At 40.2% G+C, this 21,228-nt stretch overlaps 1 protein-coding gene across 2 annotated transcripts in view; it reads right to left on the bottom strand.

Annotated features, from left to right (window-relative positions):
* The window catches only part of LOC111144572 (microcephalin 1), a 242,617-nt gene that overhangs the window by 152,839 nt on the left and 68,550 nt on the right, over window positions 1-21,228 (bottom strand). For both annotated transcript variants that reach the window (XM_022498928.1, XM_022498927.1), the window contains exons 9-10: window positions 4,117-4,154; window positions 1,470-1,632 (exon numbers count right to left, since the gene is read on the bottom strand). In XM_022498928.1, the coding sequence (XP_022354636.1) occupies window positions 1,470-1,632; window positions 4,117-4,154 (201 nt within the window). The remainder of the gene's footprint in view (window positions 1-1,469; window positions 1,633-4,116; window positions 4,155-21,228) is intronic.

Raw genomic sequence — 21,228 nt, 5'->3', positions numbered from 1 at the left:
TAGTTGTACTTCATTTATTCACTCATGTGACAAGTGGCCCAGGTTCTGCCTCAGCACTGGAAGTTCACCAAATATGTTCCACGTCCTGCCTTTCTCATGTGTAGTGGTTAATCCCACATATAGTTACCATATGCTAAATTTGCATCTGGCTCTGTTTCTATGTATGATTAGTGGGAGAATATTGGCAGTACACTGAGCAGAAACGAGGATGCATCCAGGGAGTTGGTCTTTACACATGGCAACAGTAAATACTGATTCTCATGTCTGACCTCCCTGCTCAACGTCCCAGAAGAATAGATTGGGTACAGAATCAAGCACAGATGTATGTCCTCCTAAATGATAAAGAACATCTTTTCCTCTGAGACATGAGGGAAGGAAGAGCTGACTGATAAAGACCCAGAAAGATTGAGAATTGGAGAGAAGGAATACAGGGTATTCATTCATGGAGTTATAGATCATATTTCTTACAAATAAATGGGAATCAGTACAAATATACAATTAGGTAAGGTAGTCCCCAGTTGCTGCCAATGCAAATAGTACTTTTTGGGGGGGAATTTAAAACTTTTCCACTTCATGACTTTAAGCACTAATGTCACAAACATCTCATACCAGAGAGCTGCGGGGTTAAGTCATGACACAGGAAAAAGACCACAACCATTCTTAAAAATACATCTGTAGTTTGTTTGCGTATTATAATCCTACTGGCTTAAATTAACACAGTATTAATATAATACATTCTTAGGGGGAGGAGGAAGAAGGGGAAAGTGGATATGTGGCATATTCAGTATAGTAACACAAGTAAGAAATGACAGTACTTTCATCAGACAGCAATGCTTTGGAGGGACCATAGGTTGAGGATCAAAGTAAAAATAGAAAGAGTAACAAACAATCTTAATTTCTATGAATAGTGAAAACAATGATTTTTTTTAAAAAAACTACCTTTAATGCGCAGAAATAAGGGCAAGCAATGTTACAGATAGATATGCGTAAGATAAAACATATCCAAATGGGATTAAATGAACATGTTTCATCCTAAGTAAATCCATCTGTAAAAACAATCACTGAATTCTTTTGGCTTTTTAAACCATCACTAACATAGGTCACATTATTTCTTGGTCAAACACAGAAGAAAGTTCATTTGACTGTGAGAACACACATTTTGTGTTTTCATTCCAAGCCTGTTCTAATCTTATTTCTGCCAGTGGCTGAGCTCTGTATCCAGAAGGCCACTCTTCTGCTTTCGGTCCTCACCACACTCCCGTTCCCAAGGGATCAGCACTGGCTGGAGGTGCTGGGCCAAAGGGAGAAGAGTTCAAGGAGAGAACAGGAATGGGATTCACCGCTCACAGGAAAGTGTGCAAAGTCACACGAGTGCAAATCAAGTGATCTAGTGTCACTGCCTCAGATGACCACATCTAGCTTCTGTTTTCATATATGTACTTGCAACAGCTGCTTACACAACGGCTTACCCATTCATAAGAGAGAATCCAGCAGCCACGAGCGATTCCCAGCAGCACATTCAGGGTACGCAGGGGATTCCCGGTGAGCACATGAGTGGTAGTGCCACACACTTCCCGGGCAAATGAAAAGCCCTTCAACTTATTCACAACCTGGATGACAATGTTCTGCTTTCTGACAAATAGGAGGGGAAAAAAATCAACAGATTACTATGTTTCCTACATATGAACATCAAGGTGGTTATATTGAATAACAATTTTTAAAAAAAAATAGCTAAAATTCGACGTTGATCTCAGCTACGGAGCTCACATTTTAATTTATTTATAATCAATGCCTTAAAGTATGGGGAAAGAAAAAAAACTTCAGTTTTCAGCTCCAACTGTCTATTTTAACAACTGACAAAGCTGTTGTCAGTTGTGGGTGGCTCAGCGGGTTAAGCTTCTGCTTTCAGCTCAGGTCATGATCTCAGGGTCCTGGGATCGAGCCCCGCATCGGGCTCTCTGCTCAGCTTCCCCTCTTCTCAGCCTGCTGCTCTGCCTACTTGTGATCTCTCTCTCTGTCAAATAAATAAATACAATCTTTTTTTTTTTTTAATAAATACAATCTTAAAAAAAAAAAAAAAAACTGACAAAGCTGCCCCAGGCGTAAGTGGCTTCACCACCACGGGTGGGAACACAGCCAGCATCAGGAATGGCCCCAGCTCTTCCCACCTCAGAGAGATCTGAACCAACCTGGACCAAGCTTATTACTTGCTTATTTTATTTGAAGTATAACATTTATTTGAATTCACACATACCGTTTTTTCTAGTAAGAGCCAGGAAAGGGCCCTTTTCATTACATTATCAGCTCAAGCCTTGGGGCTAATTTGGCAGAGGCTCCTTATTTTTGCAAAACCCATCATCGTTTGTCTTCTGGTCTGCCCTTCCATTAGTGCCTTAAGTACCTTTTAAGAAATATATATCCTTACCATCTAACCTCCTCACCAAATTGTTCACCATTTTTCCTCTCCTCCTTTTATAATCACCTTACTAAAGCCCTTGGCTTTGACACGTTGCACTTCCCTCTCCCTCCCAGGAATTTTGGAAATCCCCAGTGAAATATAAAGGACATGAAGGGCTAAGTCACTATAACCTACATGGTGAGTTAAGAGACATTTCTCTTCTCTCTAAAAATTATTATGAAGAGAAAGAGGTTGTCCTTGCCCCTGCAACGACCACCTCTAACAATGCCCCACGGGCTTCACAGTCCTTCCCAGTTTTATCTCTACCATCTTGGGCATGTCAATCTCAAGACCTATTTCCTTACAAGTGAAACGAAAGGGTGGTACTGAATCACACTCTAAATTCTACGAGATCCCTATGGCAAAAAAAGACAGATGGGGCAAGACCCCAGCCCTATCAGCACTTCAACCAGAGAGAGAATCAGTGCTTATTGGGGTGATGGAAAATATTAAATTCAGGGGAAACGCAAAGAAAACAAAAGCATAAGGAAGTGAAAAGCTCTAACCATATGCTCACCAGAGCCCTTCATCTCCACATATGGATGATTTTCCTGTTCTAAGCCTGGCAGCCGCCTGCTATTTGCTAGATGTGTTAATCAGCCACAAGTGTCTCTTCGAGACACAGCTGATCACTGTGGCATCAGAACGTCTAGGTCTTTTGTTCTTAAGTCCAGACAAGAAGTATAAATGGGGGGAGCGGATAAAAAGAGAACATGGCCTAAATGAAAAGTTTGATTTTTAAAACTCTGATGGAGAAAATAACTATTTACTAATGTGTTTTATATTGGGGGCAAAAATATAGATTTTAAAAAATATCACACTGACCCCACTCAATTTTGGCTTCCATATTAGATGATTTAGAATGTTCAGTATATTTCATAAGAGATCAACAAAAATCGTGAGTGTGCTCTTTTTACACTAGCTAATGTACGGTGTTTGAACTATTGGTCCTTTTGATCTCATATGCCATCAGTAGGAAAAGGATCCTACAATATCAAGTATTACAAGCATGCACTTTTTTACAGGCTATTTTTCACTGAAATGTCCCAATGTTTTGACGAATGCCTTAAAACATATGATTGATATAAAAAACAAAACATGGTTTTCCCCTTTAAACAGGAATTCAAAAATCTGTTACAAAGAATATGGTGCTGTATTTTTGTTGGATGTGCTATATATTGTGTTAAATGTTTAAGGAAGATGATAAGAGCGTGCCAGCAAGCTATTAACTCTTTCCCAAAATGTGTGGATAATGGCTTTAATAAATAGCGTTGTAAAGAGCGTCCCAGCAAAGTGTTCCTTTAAGAACTTTGAGGGAATCGGCCAGTGATGCTCCATTTACTGGACTTTCATGGGGCAGAAGTGGTGGACACACAGAGACAGTACATATGAAGCAAACACGAGGAAGAGAAAAACACCGGAATCCCTCCTAATGCTGCGTAAACAACTCACAAAGTCTTCAGCGCTAACCTGCTCATAGGCTTCTAACCACCGTTTTTTACTTCCAGGGTTCTTCTAACTCCAACACCACTTGTACAGAGTAACAGCAAATGGCACAAAGCTATGGGCTGCCTGAAACATGCAGCATCACAGTATATGAAAGAAAAATCTAAAATTTTTACATTGAGTAGAAAGTTATCAAAACAATGAGTACTTACTCAGATGGCATGCTTGTCATGACTAATGTTCTTGTTGGCTAGAGATTTCAAAAGAGAAGGAACAAAAAACAGTCAGAAGTATAAAAAACATTTTTTCCCACAGAAATTAACTTTAATACATTTTTTGAAAAATTACATCACTTAAAAAGTAAACATTTAAGCATATATCAAAGTAAAAAAACTTTATATTCCTGGAAAAAAAAAAAAGAACAGCCCAAGAAATACAAATTCAGATACTATCCCAAACCAATCCAAAATAATTCCCGAACATGAGGTAGAGGAGTGGGGTGGGGGTGGCGGGGGGGGGGGGGGCTGAGAGAAATACTTCCCCCAGAAGTCCATTCTCCTAGTTAGCTAGCGGACCTCTAAATGTGCCATTCTGCTTAGGTATCAGCGAGGAAGAAGAGGGTAAGATGCCATTTTTTTCAGGCTAAAGAGCTATTTTCCAGTTTCTATACAACTCTAGCCCTGCCTCAGTCACACATACATAATACTGCTCATGGTCCTGGTGCCTGGGTCCCTCAAATGCTTTAACCTCTCACACCCAGAAGTGCAGATAATGGGACTGCTTATTCATGAGTTAGCATCTGCTATTAATTGGAACTGTAAAGTTCCTTTTTATTAAGTAAGTTTTTAAATACTTTTTTTTACTTACATAGACACATGCTGATGGCATTAAAAAACATGTATGTTAAATGCTTTGGAAATACATCATTAGAAATATAAATTCCCCTATAATTCTACCATCCAGAAAAGACTACTGTCCAATAATTTAGTTTATATTCTGCCAAATGTTCCTTCCATGGGAGGGTGTGTATATATATATAATTAAAATAAAATGGACTCACACTATCCATACATTTTTGTAACTGAGATGAAACACTTTGAATGCAACCAACTGTGCAGTGAAACCATGAGCTAACCATCGCACACTGAGTGTGTCTTGAAGGACCATGCATGTAAATGAGAAGAAGGAACAAAAGGCATTTAAAGGACTGGTGTGGACACACATGGTGGAGTCGAAGGAGCCTGTGCGCTGTACGGGTGTATCTGGGGAAAGTGGAGGAAGGAGCATGAAGAGATAATATGAATCAAAAAGATACTCAGGGGCACCTGGGTGGCTCAGCCAGTTAAGCCACTGCCTTCTGCTCCCGTCATGATCCCAGAATCCTGGGATCGAGTCCCACATCAGGCTCCTTGCTCAGCAGGGAGCCTGCTTCTGCCTCTGCCTGCCACTCTGCCTGCTTGTGCTCTCTCTCTCTCTGACAAATAAATAAATAAAATCTTAAAAAAAAAAAAAAAAAAGATTTCCCCCCCCAAAAAAAGATACTCGAAGAAGTGTCAGATGTGGTAACTCAGAGGATCATTGACCTCTTGCAGTTGTCCCTCCAGAAGAGTCTGTTGTTAGCCCTCATTTGCTTTGGATACAAAGCAAACAACTACAGCACAGCTTTGTGGGCTGAGTTGGAAGACAAGGTCTTTATGTAGGAGTCTATAATCATCAGGGGAGATTCCAGTGGAACCTGATCGTGATCCTCAGTGTTATCCTTGAAGGAAAGCTATGCAGGCCCAGGAATGTAATGAGCCCCAAATAAAGTCCAACAGGCGCTCCTTCCACGACACCCGTTTTCTTCTGTAGAACCATCCAAAAGATGCCAGTGGAATGTCATCTGTGGAAAGTCACCCAAGGAGGGAAGGGGAATGGACAAGGAAACCTCCTGACTTCTCCAATGCTAGGCTTTCTCCCCACAGCTTCACCCTTCTTTACCTGCACCCGCCTCTCCAGGTGATCCTTCACACAGCCTCGTGGATTTATGTGCCAGCCACATGCTGACCATTCCCAAGTTCATATCTCTAGCACAAACCTATTTCCTGACACCCAGACTCAAATATTCTACTGACTACACGATAAGGAGGGCCATCTGGAGGTCTAATAAGGATCTTGAACTTGACACGTCCAAAACTGAGATACCCTTCCAGTCAGGGAATTAGGCAAGAAAAATGGAATAAAATAAAAGACACCCAAACTGAAAAAGAAGTAAAGCTATCTCTACTCATAAATGAGATGATCTTATATGCAGAAAACTCTAAAGAACCCAGAAAAACAGTTAGAACTCATAAATGAATCCAGCAAAGTCACAAGATACAAAAATCGATGTGCAAAAATCAGTTGTATTTATATGTGAATAATGATCAGAAAAGGAAATAAAGAAATAATTTCATTTATATTAGTGTCCAAAAGAATAAAATACTTGGGAATAAAGTTAATAAAAAAGATGCAAAACACCAAACGCTGAAATTTTTTTAAAAATGATGAAAGAAATTTGAAGAGACCTAAACACATGTAAAGACATCCTGCATTCATGCACTGGAAAATTTAATATCATAAAATGACGAGACTATCTAAAGTACCTTTAATGCAATCTCTATCAAAATCCCAATGGTGAGTTTTGTAGAAATGGAAAAACACATCCCAAATTTATATGGAATTCCAAGAAAACCCAAAATAGCCAAAATAATCTGGAAGAAGAAACACAAAGCTGGAGGTCTGATACTTCCCAATTTCAGAACTTACTACAAAACTACAGTAATCAACACTGTACGAGGTCAGCATAAGAACAGAAATTAATATAGAGTCGAGAGCCCAGAAATACTCTCACATCTAAGGTCAACTGATTTTTGAGCAGGGCGGGTACCAAGACCATTCACATGTAAAGAATAGTGTCTTCAACAAATGGTGCTGGCAGAACTAGATACCCACAGACAAAAATGATATTGGACCTCTACTTTATACCATATACAAAAATTAACACAAAGTGGATCAAAGAATTAAATTTAAGAGCTAAAGCTACAGAACTCTCAGAAGAAAACAAAAGGGAAAATCTTCGTGACCCTGGATTTGGCAATAGTTCCTTAAATAGGACACCAAAAGCACAGGCAAAAAGAAAACAAATAAATAAATAAATTGGAATTCATCAAAATTAAAAACTTTGATGCATGAAAAAATACTATCAAGAGAATGAAAAAGATAACCACAGAATAGGAGAAAATTATTTGCGAATCATGTATCTGAGAAGCATTTAATATCCGTAATACATAAAGAATGTCTACAACTTAACAACAAGAGAAAGACAAACAACTCATTTTTAAAATGGGCAGGGGTGCCTAGGTGACTCAGTCAGTTAAGTGTCCGAATCAGGTCGTGATGTCAGAGTCCTGGGACTGAGCCCCGCACCAGGCTCCACACTCAGCACACTCTTGCACTCTCTTTCCCTCTAAAATAAATAAATAAATAAATCTTTTTTAGAAATGGGCAAACAGGGGTGCCTGGGTGGCTCACCGGGTTAAGCCTCTGCCTTCAGCTCAGGTCATGATCTCAAGGTCCTGGGATCGAGCCCTGCATCGGGCTCTCTGCTCGGCAGGGAGCGTACCTCTCCCTCTCTCTCTGCCTGCCTCCCTGCCTGCTTGTGATCTCTCTGTCAAATAAATAAATAAATATTTAAAAATGGGCAAATAACTTGAATAGACATTCCTTCCAAAGAAGAAAAGCAAATGGACAATGAGCACATGAAAACATGCTCAACATCACTAGACAGGGAAATCCAAAACAAAACCTCCATGAGATACACACCCCTTCACACCTGCTAGGTTGGCTATAATCAAAAACGTGAAAAATAACCAATGTTGATTTTTAAATGTGATGCCAGTGTTGTGGAAAACAGTTTGGTCGTTCCTCAAAAAGTTAAACCCAAAAACCCACACAGTCAAAACACTTACTCCAAGGTATATACCAAAAAGGATTGAAAACAAGGACTCAAATACTTGTGTGAGAATTTTCGTCACAGCATTATTCACAAGAGCCAAAGGGTGGAAACTGCCTACGTGCCCAACAATAAATGAATGGATATGATTAATCTGGTGTTTACGAGCAACACAATATTATTATTCAGCCATAAAAAGTAGGGAGGCTGTAATACACAACATGTATGACTCTGGAAACAGTGTGTGTGTGAAAAAAGCCAGACATACAAGACAAATATTGTATGACTCTACTTATATAAAATACCTAGAATAGGTAAATCCACAGAGGCAGAAAACAGAACAGACTCCCGGGGGCCAGGGGTGGGGTGGGGAATGGGGAGTTGTTGCTTAATGAGTTCCAAGTTTTACTTTGGAGTGAAGAAAATTTTCTGGAAACAGTGACGATGACTGCATCAAGTGAACACTGCCACTGAACCATACACTTAAAAACTGTTAAAATGGCAAATGCTATATTGTATGTTTTTTATCACAATAAAACAATTACACTACAATCTTCTCTCCCCAGCCCACTCCTTCCAAGCCTCACTGGCTTAGTGGCAATTCCACTCCTGCACGGGTCAAAAGCATTTTCATCATCATTCTCGCCATTATTTTCTCAAACCCCACATCCAATCCTATCATCTCATCCTATCAACTCAACCTTGCAGATGTATCTAGACTCTGACCACTTCTCATCAACTCCACTCGTGACATGCCAGCATCTCACGTGAGTCACTGTCAAAGCCACTTAATTCTTCTCCCTGCTAAAATCCCTGAGACTTCAGTCATTGCTCAACACAGAGCCAGAGCCACGCTGTGGAAACACACATCAGATCACGTCACCCTTATTCTCACAGCCTCTGGTGGCTTCACGTCTCACTCTAAATATACACGAACCTGTGAATATAATCAATCTATCCCTCAAAAAGAGAAAATCATGAACATGACCCCTGTTAAGTCTGAGTGAAGGAAGGTCACATACTTATGTCTACCAGAACCTTGACAGAGAGGGGACATCCCGCCTAGGCTGAGGGAAAGAAATGGTTGTATATAAGGAAACTCAAACCCCAAAATAAAAGTCTCAATGAAGAGAAAAAATATAAAGAAGACAAAACAAACAATCTGACTTGTAGATGTTGGGTAAGAAATCTAGAAGATTTAAGTTTCATTGACACGGTCCAGCCACAGAACCTACAAGAAAAGACAAGCTCCCCCTGGAGTCCCACACTAACAAGTGCCATGATAGAGAGCACACATTCGGACTGGTGTGACAAATACTCCTGGCCTGAAACACAGCGATGAGACAGAAGCAGCAATGTTGTTATTATGAGCCAGCACATTTACTTAACTGTTCTTATAAATTACGCATTAGAAAATACGTCCAATAGAAATCCCCTGATTACTCAAGGAAGCTCCTTCTACATGACATGGACTGGTACGTGCAACTTCTTTAAAATGAGTAACAAAATAAGATGGTTAATGGAGGGAGAAATAGATACGTGATAAAGTAAATATTTTTAAAAGTTGGTTGTAGAATCAAGGCTGGAGGAGAAAATTGGGAAATATTTTGACACGGAACAGAAGACATACTGGGTGTCTCCAATGGACACCTCCGTGCTGTTCAGCACACACACCCTTCAGGGCTATCCGCTTCTATGGGGTTTATGCCTTTTGTCATCTTTGAGCTATTTTACAACCTTATTAGCTGTAGAAAATTGATAAGAATGCTAATTGTTCTTGTCTATAGAAATGCAAACCTGTCCCATGGACATTCAAGTGACTTCCTTCTCCCCGCGGTGACAGAGCCCTGTCCGCACTCCTAAATCCATGAACAGGTCTCCCCTGTGGATTCTCCTTTGCAGAGGACAAAACAACTTCCCAGTCTCATCATTAATTAATGAGTTAAATAAAATCTTTAACACATATTCATTTTCTATTAGAGGGAAAGTTATGATGTATCTTTAAAAAATTATCTTTTAACAGTTATGAAGGTTTTCCACCAAGTTGCCCAACAGACTCATCTGCTAAAGATTAGCGGCTTCTGTCTGACAGAAGCCGCTAATCTTTATCGCCAGAGAACACTCCACAGGCGGCTTGAGCCCAGGAAGGTCTATTATTGGCTCCCGGAGCTGAATGCCAGTGGCAAGCCAGAACTTTGCTGGCTCTGTTTCTCTAATTTTAATTTTCCTCTCCATTTGTTTTGTTTTGTTTCATTAATGGATGAATTATTCGCCATTAGTGGAAGCAATGCTTAGGAATTTGGTTTTATGGTCTACTTTGTGTTCTATATAAATTAATTAATGGATTATAGAGATTTATTCTTTTTTGGTAAGAGACCATAGAGGACTGGGTTTATTAGCTTTTTTTTTTTCTTTTCTTCTGCTTGCTTATTTGCCCATTTTGGAGCTAAAATCAATTAAGACATTCATGCCCACAAGGAAGGAGAATAGCTTCCTGAAATCTGGACTGGTCTTAGTATTTCTGTCTTTGTTCTTGACCAGTAGCTGAAATTATAACGAACTCAGAAATGTTTTAAGAATTCAAATTCACATAGTTAATGTATTTGGAAATTACTATTAGTTTAGTAATTTTGGCTTAATGAAAACAGTTACGTCTTATCTGAATTCTCCATGTTAAGTATAATATAAACATATATTTTATTCTACTTGAGTTTATTTTCCCTAGACTTAAACAGGTTTACTGGTCAAATAAAATAACATTATTCCTGTATAATGTTTAAGATTTTAAAAAAATTTAAACTTGTGACAAATCATTATTCTAACAAGCTTTTTATATCAGTACTAATTGTATTTCGTAATACATCAGTGCGAAGATAATTTCCAGGATCTTTAGTGTTAAACTAATTAAACAAGGAGGCCATCGGACTAAGGTGGCTCTCAGGCCTTAGCAGCCTATGTAAGCAAACAAAAACCAGAGCCTATAAACCCCTTAAGGTTAAGAAATCAAAACCGAAGAGCAACCAATCACAAGCAGCCAACTAAGCTTTCCCATATAAGGCAACCGCTTAAGCTAGAGCCAATCAAATAAGTTCCTTGCTTTGATTCCGCATCTTCTCTGTAAGTCTCTCCCTTAGTTCATGGCCTTGGAACACCCCTAACCACTTTGGGTTTGTCAGTGCCTGATTTAAGTCAAATTTTGTCCAAATAAACTTTTATTTTTTAAGATTTTATTTATTTATTTGACAGAGAGAGATCACAAGTAGGCAGAGAGGCAGGTGGCGGGGGGGCTGGTGGGGGGGAAGCAGGCTCCTTGCTGAGCAGAGAGCCTGATGTGGGGGCTCGATCCCAGGACCCTGAGACCACGACCTGAGCCAAAGTCAGAGGCTTAACCCACTGAGTCACCCAGGCGCCCCCCCAAATAAACTCTTAAAAATTTTTTTTCAGATTTTTTTCATTTATTTATTATTTACTTATTTGAAAGAGAGAGAATGAGAGAGAGCATGAGCAGGGAGGAGAGGGAGGAGCTGGGTCCCCCCTGAGCTGGGAGCCCAACGCAGGGCTATATCCCAGGACTCTGAGATCATGACCTGAGCTGAAGTCAGATGCTAAACTCACTGAGCCACCCAGGGCGCCACCCTCTTAAAATTTGTAATATGCTTCCAGATACCTTTTAATATTAGATAACATAAACCTTGGACAGATATTAATTAAAAAATTGTTGGATACAGGGTTCTTGGATCATGCAGTCAGATAAGCGACCAACTCTTAGTTTCGGCTCAGGTCATGATCCCAGTGTCTTGAGATTGAGCCCCGTGTGGGGTTCTGGGCTCAGCTCAGGGTCTGCTTGGGACCTTCTCTCCCTCTCCCTCTGCAGCTCCACCTGCTTTCTCTATCCTTAAAATGAATAAAATATTTTTTAAAAAATTATTGAATAACTCAGTAATTTATAAGAGAGAATACTGAAACATTGATTGCTAAGCAGAGTTCTAATTTTTTCTATATTTTTGTTTATTTTTATGTGCCATACAGAAGCTCTGTCTTTGGGTCATGTCAATGAACATGTTCTTTTTTGCAACTTTAAAAGGGTGTAAGAGAGACACGGGGTAGGACAGTGTAATGTAAGCCTTGCTGGTCTGCTAACACACCTGTGTAAAATGGACATTTTGCAATTGTTCACGGTTTTCTGTGAAATGGAACTTAGTAACTTTGGCTAAAAAAATACAATTAATATGAATGGTTAAGGTTACACTAAGAGTAATAATGACAGAGGAATACAACTGTGAGTCTGTTTTTTAAAAATAAAATTGTATTTCTTAAAGCAGGGGTTTTCAGGATTTATGAGCTCTGGACTCCTTTATACTACTAGGGCTTATTAAGCAACACAAAGAGTCTTTGTTTTTGTGGATTAAGGCTATCAATATTTAACATCATAGAAATTAAAACTGAAAAACTTTTAAAATATTTATTGACACACTTAAAGATAGCAAGAACACACTGCCTGTTAACAGAGATGACATCTCACTGTTACTATTCAGGTGCTGGGACCCCATGAACACAGCTTCGGGCTTAAGCAAAGTGTCAGTTTGCCACAGGATAAGAAAAGGCATAGTGAAGAACAAGACTAGGAAAGTTCACTTAACTTGCTTTGGTGTATATACTTGAGTCTGAAGGAAAGCTCAAAATGTGTTATAATTTTAGTCAATTGTGCCTGATGTTGATGGGCTGTCCTCATGGTTACAGATTATTGCCTATAACCAAAAGATCAGTCTTAACTTTCTGTATAATCTGCTTAAAAAACAAAGCTTGTATCTTAAAAGAATAATGATCTCTCCTTTATGTTGAATATATGATGCTTGTGATTAAGAAATAAAATTTGGTCACTTAGGTTACAGTCCGTGCTTGGTTGTTTTTTGTTGTTGTTGTTGTTATTTTGTTTTTTAAAAGATTTTATTTTTATTTATTTATTTGACAGAGAGAGAGAGAGAGAGATCACAAGTAGGCACAGAAGCAGGCAGAGGGGGAGGGGGAAGCAGGCTCCCCGCTAAGCAGAGAGCCCCAAGCAGGGCTCGATCCCAGGACCCTGGGACCATGACCTGAGCCAAAGGCAGAAGCTTAACCCACTGAGCCACCAAGGCGCCCCTCTGTGCTTGTTTTTAAATGTTGTCTTACTACTGTGATTAAATAACTTGCCTGGTATGGTTTCTCAGGCACACGTGATCCTATCTGAAGGATCTGTGTGAATGTCGTCTGGTAACTGATTTTTGCCTTCTCTAAATTGGATCTTAAATATATAAAAATAAAACTTGAAGGATATCACTCACACCTAAAACTAGCCTTAAGATTTCCCCTTGGAGGGACGCCTGGGTGGCTCAGTTGGTTGGACGACTGCCTTCGGCTCAGGTCATGATCCTGGAGTCCTGGGATAGAGTCCTGCATCGGGCTCCCGGCTCTGCAGGGAGTCTGCTTCTCTCTCTGACCTTCTCCTCGCTCATGCTCTCTCTCACTGTCTCTCTCTCAAATAAATAAAAGAAATCTTAAAAAAAAAAAAAAAAAGATTTCCCCTTGGAAATCACAAAAATACATTTTTCACTTTTAAGAGAACTGTAGGATAATTAGGTTGAATGTGTCAAGATTGCCAAGTTCCGTATGAAATCAGAAGGGCCACTCAGCCTGTCTAGGCAAGGATTCAATAGGTACAATGTTATCAATATAAATACTTCCAAATCACAGGCTTTGAGGAAAATCCTTGATATTGGTTATTGACCTTATTGTCCATAATGTTTTTACCTTCGGGGCAACACCGGCCAGATGCTGTCCTGACAGCTGGGCTTTCTTCTATTTCAGGTGTCCCAGTCCTGCAATGCTGCTAGTGGGCAAAGTACCGTGTTACAATCTTGGTTATTAAATTGTTAATTTGGTGAGCGTCCTGCTTCTGTAATTTAATTCGAGCATCTTGTAGACCAGTGGCTTTCAACTGGGGATGCATGTCAGACTTGTCTATGATTTTTTTTTTATAAAAATATCGATGTCCAGGACCTAACGTGGGCTCACTAAATCTCCTGATATTCTGACGTGTTCTCAGTACATTTACTGTGTCTCAGAAACATTATACTATATCTCAAGATTTGTTTCCTCCATAAAAATTAGATTGGTCTTCTTGAAATAGAGAAACTGAAGGACTCCATTTTTATTTTTATTTTTATTTTTTAAAGATTTTATTTATTTATTTGACAGAGAGAGATCACAAGTAGACAGAGAGGCAGGCAGAGAGAGAGGAAGGGAAGCAGGCTCCCTGCTGAGCAGAGAGCCCGATGTGGGACTCGATCCCAGGACCCCGAGATCATGACCTGAGCCGAAGGCAGCGGCTTAACCCACTGAGCCACCCAGGTGCCCAGGACTCCATTTTTAAAGTCTGCTGTTTGCCCCTCTTCCTGCTTCCATTCCTGCTCCGTTACCCGGGTCCCCCCACCTTACACATGCCTCCGAATGCAAACAGTGTGTGACCTCCTTGTAAGGGACAAGGCGTGAACGATGTCTCTAGAATAGGAAACACGTAAGGAGGGACCAGGAGAGAACGCAGGGCGGAGCCGTCCCATGTGTGTTCCAGACCCCGACCACGATCTCAACAACACGGCCGCCTGGCTCCGAGGGAGACGGAGAACTGACTTACGACGGTCACCTGGGCCCTCGTCGTTGTCCCAACAGGTTCCCGGATGCCTGAGAGGACACGGACACCAGACCACAATCCTCGAGCAAAGACGAGACTTTCTCCTGAGGCTCCCAGATGCTCTGTCCGCGCCTGTGCTCTCTCTACACCTTCAGCTGCTCTGCATCTGCCTCCTGCCGGCTTGCGTTTGATTTCTATCCTGTGCGCAGCCAGGGACCCCCGGGCTGGTCCTGTGGGACCCCCTCTGCGGGTCTGGCCCTCCTACATCATTTTCATAAATAAATGCTATTTTTTTAAAGCATTTTGTAAATCGGAGATAATGCTTACTGACTTTTTTGAAAATAGGTTTAATTGCTTTCCTTAAATTCTGCTTAATTTTTTGGTAATCATCTTATTATTTTGTTTGGCTTGCCATAAACCAACCCAATTTCCCTGTAACATTACTCACATTAGACTTTTCACATTTGAAAATTATGAGTAATAAATTGACCCTCGCTGTTATAAGTCTCTAGATCTGTTTTGCCGAATGGCTCTTCAATAAGTTATAGGCAGAGCCTGTGACCTCAACACGGAACTGGCCAAAACCCCATGAAAAAGGGAGGTACCAAGTAATCCAAACTCCTGACACTTCACAGAATAAACGGGCTTCTCATGGCGCTGCTTACACAGGTCTCAGACCAGGGCATAGAGCTGGTCAGGATTCCCAGACCTCTGTGTAATCGACAGCAGACGGCTTTGGGAGACATGAACTCAAGCTCCCACAGAACAGAGCTAGGATTAAATGAGGATAATCCTAAATTATAGGATTAAATGAGGGAAATTCAATGTGCTTGTGGACTTAGAATTTTGTTGGTATTCCTTTAATGCTCTATCTTATGAACCCTTCTCTTTCTTCTTAAGCTATCCATAATTCAGAAGAATACAGGAGATACTACTTCTGCAAACTAAAATAAAACATTTTAAAATGATACCTGATTTTCAAAGATTGCCTCAAAATTTGGAATCTTTTACTAAGCCCCTTTGCTTCCCATGGCAGTATAGATTTTTGTATAATTTCGGAATATGTTCTGCATCTTACCAGAATATAATTGGAAAACCTGGTTATGAAACCAGGCCTTGTCTAGAATGTCATTTGAGAACAGTGGTCACTTAATCAGGTCTGGCTAGCCTCTTTCAAGGAGCTAAGGCTGCCTTTACTCAGGGAGCCAAGTCCTCCTGGGAAGACTGCCCTGGTACCCAGCTTAGAGTCCTGGCCCCACAGATGCTGTGGAAGGTCACTTCTGGAATGCGCAAAACACTTCGGACATTCTGAGGACGTCCAGAAGAGAAATCCACCTAAATACACGTGTACCGTGGGTAAAATTTGGTGAAGAGTTGTCAGGCTTGGTATTTCTCCTTGGGATAGCAGACAACTATCTGCTAGTTAGTTATCTAACTAACTAGATAATTAGTTATCTAATTAGTTTCTAGAGGGAAACAAAGGCCCATCCAAAATCACTCATGAAAATGAGTTAATTTTATTTGCTCAATATAGCATGGCTCTGGGTTTTACAAGCGTCCCCCAGAAGGCTAGCAAACACCCTTGCTGTCCCCGTGTTAATACTCTGGCAATAACTGATTGAGAGCAGCCTGAGTTTGTAATCGAGAATAATCCTTTTTGAGATCTGATCACAAAAGAAAAAAAAAAAACAAAACCAAACTTGTACAGAAACATTGTGGAAAAGACTCTGAGCCAGAACGAAAGATGACTGGGTGACACAGACTGTGAACTGTTTGAGGACACTACCCTTGAGTCACTGGATTCTGCAGGCTTGACGTTCTTAAGTCTCTGATCTGCAGACAGCCCTGTCAGAGAAGGCTGTACCATGTCCCATCATTTGTGTCTGCTGACCTGCTCGGTCGGCTGGTGGGCGTCCCGTGGACTTCCCTTCCAGTGTGGCAAAGGCCAGTTTTGCACCAAGGAAGCAACGGTGTTTCGGCATTCGGAACGGCCTATCAGTGTGTATACCCACTGGGCTCTCCTTTCGACAGCATCTTCCTGGTTCCTTCCTTAAGACATGGGCTAAATAACGCTATTTTTGGTTAGTAAGAAAGCCATGATCGCTGCCCCCTTTAAAAAAAAAAAAAAAAAGTACCTCGCTGTACAATTCTTTTACCCTTTCTCTGCTTAAAAATGCTTCTAATGTACTTTTAAAAATGCAATTCTGGCACATATCTTTTAATTGGCAAGACACACAACCACTAATGCAAAAACAAATCAATTTCGGCCTTAGAGCCGCCCGGAGTATAGCTAGCATTCAGCATGTTCTGTGGACTTGAATAAGATTTCTGTATATGAAAGTTAATGGATGGTCCATCTTCGTAGAAGGCTGTCACTACTAGAAAATCCACAAAATGTAAGAATCCACTGTGCAGAGAGAATATGTAAAGCACATGAAACACGATCATCTGCTGGCAGATCCAGAATGAGACTTTCTGCAGCCCACTTGTCTCTGTCTCCATACTTGACAGGGCACTTGGCTGGTCCTTATCTCACGGGTCTCCTCTAAGAAAGGAGATAATGAATTACTCCCAGAGCGCTGCACGATTAATAATTCTGTTGAAAGTAAATATTAATGCTAGCACTTTTGTAAATTATAACCCTCACAGTCTGTAATTTCATGAGAATACAAACCATTTCTTTTAACTTAGTCCTTTATTTATGTAACCTTTGCTGCATGTCACATTTCACTGACGGTAATAAAGGCAGGGAGAAAATCTGGCCACTTTTTTCTCTTTAGTGATGGTAACCTGATGCTCCTCCAACCCGCACCATTCCCCTCCCCATGAAATCTGCATGGAATGTGATATTCAGAATGTACAAACCTAAAGAGAGTCAGTAAGCCTCATTACCATCACTGGAAAAGGCCGAAAAGACCAGCTAACATTTATTAGAACCAACCATGTTCAGTGTTGAAGAATTAAAACAGCTCTTTACAACTGAGACCTGGACTCACCCGTCCCATAAGATGTGTCCCTATTCTACTGAAAGTTGATTCTCCACAATAACGTTGAACTTCACCTGTGCCCTGTGCCCTAGAACACAGAGCACAAGTTTAAAAAGGTTCCGACCCTTCTGTGTTCTGAGAAAAGTGTAATTGAAAGGACCACCCTTCTCTCTCATGCTGCAAGATAGGACTATTAAAACCACAGGCCCAAAGGGCATCACTTGAGCCCAGCCAAGTCACCAAACCACGTTAATCCCTAACCTAAGTGCAGTTTCAACCTCCCCCAGAAATGCAGTTTTACCAAAGGTCAGGAGTTTTCTGACCGGGAGGGACCAGTTAGGTAATCTGCCACAAGAGCTTCCTCAATGCCCCACAGGAAGGAGAGGCCTTCTGCATTAGACCCCTTGCCCTTCCCATTAAGGGAAGGTGATCTTGCCTGAAACAATCCTTTCTTTTCTTGTGCTAATAACTCCTCCGCCCTAGACTTCTCCCAATAAAAACTTTCCATTTTATGCAACTCTCATGTGGTTCCCCTCTTCCTGCTGGGTGCCTTGCAGCTGAACTTTGTTTTTTAACAGGATGCACAGCCACCCTTCCTCAGTGACTCAGGTAAGACCATCTCCATCCTCATCATTTGCTAATGACTTGCTAATGACACCCTAGCCTACCTGCCTCTGTAAAACCTGGGCCCCTTCTTATTCTTGAGACATTCCTCATTGACGAAGATAGTCCTTATAACAACAGTCTGCATACAAACATTTTAATTGTCTTGTGCGTTTTGTGTTTTGCAGTTTTGGCATGTGGCTCAGATGGGACTGCCCCTGCTTCTTCACAATCCCTGTGCGCCCTCCTGACTGGTGATCTAAGGGCCCAACATTGAGTCCAGCTCCTGACTTTATGCTCCAGACTCTTGGCTACTGATACCATGGTAAGAACTTGATTTTTTTCTTTTTGAGTATTTACTTGATTTCTGATGCCAACTTCCTTTGGTTTTATGATCTGACCATTCAGTTAGATCTGTAAAGGGGATGATGGTTTATAGAGAACTTGTCTTTTTTGTATGGAAAATGATAAAGAATCTCCCTTTTTACTTTTTTTGTTTATTTTTCTACTCTGAGCTCAAAACTGTTAAGTATTTCATGCCACCAAGTAGGTATCTAGGCTGAGTTTTGTACTACCACGTTTACGCTTGAGCCACAAGTAAAAAGTAAAATTCTAAAATTGAAATTACAATCTCTGTCTCTATGCACATATGCCTGCAATTCACACACCTGAAAAAAGCATCATGAGATGTTACCAAATGAGATTATAAAACTCCTTAAAGAAGCTCTATTATAACTGGCTTAGAAACAAGGACCTATAAATTGAATATTCCTAAAGTCTCCAGAAATTACGGAAAGTGAACTCCCAGTATTTTCAACATTCAAAAAAGCAAACAAACAAAAAACAGAAAACAACTATTCTCATAGAAACTCAGTTTTTTTTGAGACCCAAATATTTTAAAAATTCAAGTTTTCACATATTTTGGTAAATCTCCAGCAAGTGAGATTAGTTGAATATTTTTGGTTTATTAAAAACACCTATCTCTTTTCTGAATTATCAGATATAAGTATAATAAAATAGTACATTTTCACTCTTGTACATGTTCTTCCTAATCTTACACAGGCTTACTGATAGAATAAGCGAGTATTATTTATACTTAATATTCAAGATTATGAAAAATGTAAATTTGTATTTAACAAAATTGAATCATTTTTGACAAATTTTACTTTAATGGCAACTGTGTTTTACATTGTTCACAACGTAAAACAGATTTAAGATAATTTCCAAGATATTTACGTAACTTAAAACCTTCTTCTAATGCTAAACTGAATTAATTAATGTATATTCACTAATCAATGTTTAGTAAGATAGAATACGGAAATTATACCTAAGCACAATTTCTTATTTTATTTTATTTACTTATTTGAGAGTGAGAAAAAGAGAGAGCATGAGTGGGGGGAGGAACAGAAGGAGAGGGAGAAGAGAAGGACAGGCAGACTCCCTGCTGAGCAGGGACCCCCCCCCCCCTCCCCGACCCAGTGTGATCCCAGGACGCCAAGATCATGACCTGAGCCCAAGTCAAATGCTTCACCAACTGAGCCACCCAGGTGCCTCAAAAACCAAGCATAATTTTAAGGTTAAATGCTTTTGATTCTTATGTTTATGTGCTACGGGGACAGTAAAATACACAGAAACACTCCACGTGTACCCATCCTGCTTTCTCGGGATTACTTTGGTAAGTAACTTCAGTAACTAATTTTAGAAGTTAGTTACTTTAGTTAAAAGTTAAAATTAATATGTGGCTTGTACTAAGTAGCTATACTTTGAAACAAATACAACTGTGTATGTACCTCTGTTTTTCAAGAATAAGAAGAGCTCTATCCTGAAGGGGCAGATTTTTCATTTCTGAACCCCACTGCCAGCTTGTCAGAGATCCCAGAAAGCTTTCTATATGGGTTTTTAATAACTATCCACATAGGTCCACTCGGAGATAACCAACCATAAACCCACTGCATGTAAACAATATCTTATTTTCTAATATTATGAAATTATTTCTGATCCCGCAGAACCCCTGAGATTGGTCCTAAAGGGTCAGATTGTTCCAGAATGTGAAAGGGCATCATAAAAGAGACAAAATGTGAGCCCCTGGGTGGCTCCATGGGTTAAAGCCTCTCCTGGGATCGAGCCCCACATCAGGGTCTCTGCTTAGCGGGGAGCCTGCTTCCTCTTCTCTCTCTGCCTGCCTCTCTGCCTACTTGTGATCTCTGTCTGTCAAATAAATAAAATCTTTAAAAAAAAAAAAAAAGAAAGAGAGACAAAATGTGGCACAAACTTCATCTTGGTTTATAAAGTTTGAATTTGAAAATCTATGACATGCACAAAAACCTTAGCAAAACTTGGTCTCTATTGACAGTTTCATTTACTTGGTTTGCTGCTAATTGCTTTCATCTAAACTGTAAAGTTCATTCATCTATTCATTCATTTTTCTTTTTTTTTTTTTTAAGATTTTATTTATTTATTTGACAGAGAGAGATCACAAGTAGACAGAGAGGCAGGCAGAGAGAGAGAGAGAGAGAGGGAAGCAGGCTCCCTGCCGAGCAGAGAGCCCGATGCAGGACTTGATCCCAGGACCCTGAGATCACGACGTGAGCCGAAGGCAGCGGCTTAACCCACTGAGCCATCCAGGCGCCCCTATTCATTCATTTTTCTGTGTAACTTGTTTAGGTAACAAAGATTCTGTGTTTTACCAAAATAAACTTCTACGGTTTATGTTGACTTTACTGTTTCCTTGAGTATTTAAGAAATCTAGTTATTTGACAAAAAGGTAAAGCATTTTAAAGTTATACTATTCTATATTAACTTGTAAAATTTTTTCTTATCACTTAAGGAAGTAAATAAGTATTCTTTTTTTTTTTTAAAAGATTTTATTTATTTATTTGATAGACAGAGACCACAAGTAGGTAGAGGCAGGCAGAGAGAGAGGAGGAAACAGGCTCCCTGCTGAGCAGAGAGCCCGATGCGGGGCTCGATCCCAGGACCCTGGGATCACTGGGATCATGACCTGAGCCGAAAGCAGAGGCTTTAACCCACTGAGCCACCCAGGTGCCCCGTAAATAAGTATTCTTTCTAAGTAACCTACAGTCCTGTCTTAATC

This window comes from Enhydra lutris, unplaced genomic scaffold (genome assembly GCF_002288905.1).
Source record: "Enhydra lutris kenyoni isolate GAN:26980312 unplaced genomic scaffold, ASM228890v2 scaffoldscaffold11, whole genome shotgun sequence".
Taxonomy (NCBI): domain Eukaryota; kingdom Metazoa; phylum Chordata; class Mammalia; order Carnivora; family Mustelidae; genus Enhydra; species Enhydra lutris.
Note: the sequence above shows the minus strand (reverse complement) of the source record. Positions and strands in the feature narration are given on the sequence as shown.